Below are 3,382 nucleotides of genomic sequence, written 5' to 3' on the forward strand. Positions count from 1 at the left end.
ATATATATATATATATATATATATATATATGTATGTATATAAAGTAGTTTATGTTCAAAATAAACAACATTCATTCTAAACATAGACTTATTGAACCTCATTGGCGTTCCAGAAATAACATTACAAATAAATATTAGTAAAAAATATAAGTATTGCTCATGGTAAAAACTCTCACGGGTGTATAACTAGCAACCATATGAAAACAAATACAATACTTCGTAAAAAAATGTCTTGTTTCTTTATTGCGCTAGATTAATAATACAGGTCAATTTACAAAAAATAGGAACTACTTATTCCTATCCATCAAAGAAGTTTGACGTTTATTTATGAAGTTGTGCGGATATAGACTTTTTTTAAAGACGTGTAAAAGGTTATCCATTTCAGAAAAGAAATTAAAAAATTTGCGTGTTCTTTAACCGTGGGGCACATTCGCCTAAATCCTAATTTGACATTACTTATTTAGACTTGATAAGCCCAACTTCAAATATTATGGTTTCAGCTTTTGCGATTCTTTCTATTAATAGACATTGGTGATGCATAAGGGAATGAGGTGTGACTTACAACGACACAAAACGACAAAAAAATAAAATCAAAAAAGGAATAAATTAATATTAGGGTGATTTTTTCTGTCCTTGTTTTGGCTATATTATCAGACTTGACTTACTTGACTTGTATCTTATCTGGCCTTTGTGGATGTATAGGGGCTTCTTCTCTTCTCACTAGTCGTTGAATGTGGCGACGGTATTCGGTTCTATCTGGTGCAAGACGCAGGAGATGGGGGAGGTTCTGGCCATTGAAGTTGTTGTACCATCTCTTACTAGGTCGGCCACGAGGTCGTGTGCCATGTACCCATCCTTCAAACGGGATTTTGGGGAGTTGATGACATTCGTTGGATATGACCAAGCCAGTGGAGTTGCTGACTTCTAATTCGGTCCATGATAGTGTATGAGCAGTGGAGGAGTTTACGGAGGTTTTTATTGGATACTCGGTCGATGTAGGTGATCCCTGCTATGCGACGAAGACATTTTGTTTTCAAATGCGGAAATTCGCCTTTCGTCATAAGCTTTAATTGGCCATGTTTCCCTTGCATACATAGCAATTGGGATTATGAGAGAGTTAAAGAGCCGGACCTTCAATGATTTAGATAGTAATTTGCTTTTCCAAGTTGATGATAGGCTCTTGAAGCTGCTGGTTGCAAGGCCCAGTCTACACTTAATCAATTTTGAGCAATCGTTGTTAGAGATGAAAAAACTGCCGAGGTAGACAAAAGATTCCGCATTTCCAATTTGCTCTCCTTTTATGGTTAGCTGCATGGCTCTGGATACCGGCATGTCTATCGTTTTTGTTGTGTTGACAACCATCCCGGGCTTCGATTGCTGACAATATCTCGTTTGTCTCTGTTTGGAGGAGATGTTCATGACTGTTAAGTTTCACGGTGTCGTCTGCGTACGCTAATTTGTAGACAATTTTCCCTTTAATGGATGCGCCGTCTGTGGTTTTAGCAAGTGATGAAGCTGCATTTAGAAACAGACTAAATAGATGAGGGAATAGGAGGCAACCCTGAAGAACATCTGCTGACGTCTGGAACTCTTCTGTCAATCCCTCAGGCGTCTGAACCTGGCTACAGAAGTTTAAATACATATCTTTGATAAACGTTACCATGTTTTTGGGGACACCATAATGCAGAAGTATGTGCCAAACAAAGCCCATTGCGCCATATTAAATCAAAGGCCTGTTTAAAGTCAATAAAAAGTAGGAGCAGTTCTTTCGCAATTTCTATATTTTTCTCCATCAGTAGCCGGGTGGAAAATATGTGATCTGTAGAAGATCGATCTCTTTGGAAGTCGGCCTGATATTCCTCTAAAGTGAGGTCTGTCAGGGATTTTAGTCGGTCAAGTGGGATTTTCGTGAGGATCTTTGCTGGTTGGCTTGTCATGCTAATTTGTCTGTAATTATTACACTCGCCCTTTCTCACCCTTTTTGTAAAGGGTGACAATCATGGCTTTCGCCCAAGATCTGGGGAAGTGGCCTATTTCCCAGATCCCTACTGTGAATTTATGATAGATGTCTACAAGTTTTTCTGGGCCCGACTTAAGAAGCTCTGACTGTATGCCATCTGGGCCAGGAGCTTTGTTTGTTTTCAGGGATTGTATAGCAGCCACTACCTCTTCTCGTAATGGTGGTGGACTTGGATTTAATGGGTGCTCTGGTAGTTGAAAAGACAGTACTATAGATGGTTCAGGGGTTATTGCAGGGTTCAGTTTCTGGCAAAAGTGCTCCTTCCAGCGTTCCCGCCTCTCCTCAGAATCTGTGATAAGTTGTCCATGTTTATCTAACAGGGTTGTTGCTGCCGCGGGTTTCTCTTTCGACGGCTCCCGTACTTTTTTGTACATGTAGTAGCTGTCATTTTTTTTAATACGTCCTCGCATTCATGGCACTTGTCGTTGACGTATTGGCGCAGAGCTTGCCGTATTTTTTTCTCTACTAGACGTTTTAACCTCAGTAACTTTTTATCTTAGGAGCTTTGTCCGATTCCATGCTTGTGTAAACTTCTATTCGGGCTTTGTCAGAGTCGTGCCTCAGGGGAAAAACAATTGCATCAATGCAACAAAAAATGAGACATATATTCAGCTTTAACCAGGGTTGCCACACGCAACACGTTTTTAATATTCGTACTAAATTTTCATAGGCAATGTAATACTACTACAACTACTAACAACTCACCGCAGCACCAATCAGCCTGAGGCCAATACAGCTACGCACGCTTCTCCTCGAGCCCAGTCTATTCAAAGCCTTCCTCTTTACACCTTTCCAGAGAGTTTCCATATCCTTTAAATCTTTCTTTATGACATCCTCCCACCCCAACCATGGACAACCTGCTTTCCGTTTAGCCCTAGACGGTTTGCAGAAAATGACAATCTTCGGCAATTTGTCATCCTTCATCCGCAGAACGTGCCCTAGCCATCTCAACCTTTTTCTCATTATAGCCTTAGAAAGTAGGATTGAACCACACTTTTTCTTACAGCCTCCTGTTTTAAACATGGTTAGTCAGCCAGGTACCCACAACAATCCGTAGGCAATTTCTTTGGAAAACATCTAGCAAATCTTCATCCGCCCCTCGGAGGGCCCAAGCTTTAGAGCCATATTTGACCGCTGTCGTCGCTGTAGATTCTAATATTCTAATCTCGGTTTGCAGACTTATCTTCCTGTTCTTGTAAACTTTTTTTTAATAGTGAAAAAACACCCTGAGCCTTGGCTATTCTACATTTAAGATCTTCACTGCTCCCACCGTCTTTACTAATGAGTAAAGCTATCCATCTGATCAATCTTTTCGTTACCCAATATCACCTTTTCACCTTCCTTATTCCTAGCCTTAGTGCTA

At 40.3% G+C, this 3,382-nt stretch overlaps 1 protein-coding gene across 1 annotated transcript; it reads right to left on the reverse strand.

Annotated features, from left to right (window-relative positions):
• Positions 1–974: 974 nt before the first annotated feature.
• Positions 975–1,331, reverse strand: LOC148938685 (uncharacterized). The gene has a single exon (XM_089107612.1). The coding sequence runs from the start codon at positions 1,329–1,331 to the stop codon at positions 975–977; it is 357 nt and encodes a 118-aa protein (XP_088963738.1).
• Between the last annotated feature and the right edge of the window lie 2,051 nt (positions 1,332–3,382).

Source organism: Artemia sp. Qi Xiang Cuo, unplaced genomic scaffold (assembly GCF_049724085.1).
Source record: "Artemia sp. Qi Xiang Cuo unplaced genomic scaffold, ASM4972408v1 HiC_scaffold_3025, whole genome shotgun sequence".
NCBI lineage: Eukaryota > Metazoa > Arthropoda > Branchiopoda > Anostraca > Artemiidae > Artemia > Artemia sp. Qi Xiang Cuo.

Excerpts from the sequence above, each read along its gene's own strand:
- LOC148938685 (XM_089107612.1), bottom strand. The coding sequence starts at position 1,331 with ATGCCGGTATCCAGAGCCATGCAGCTAACCATAAAAGGAGAGCAAATT.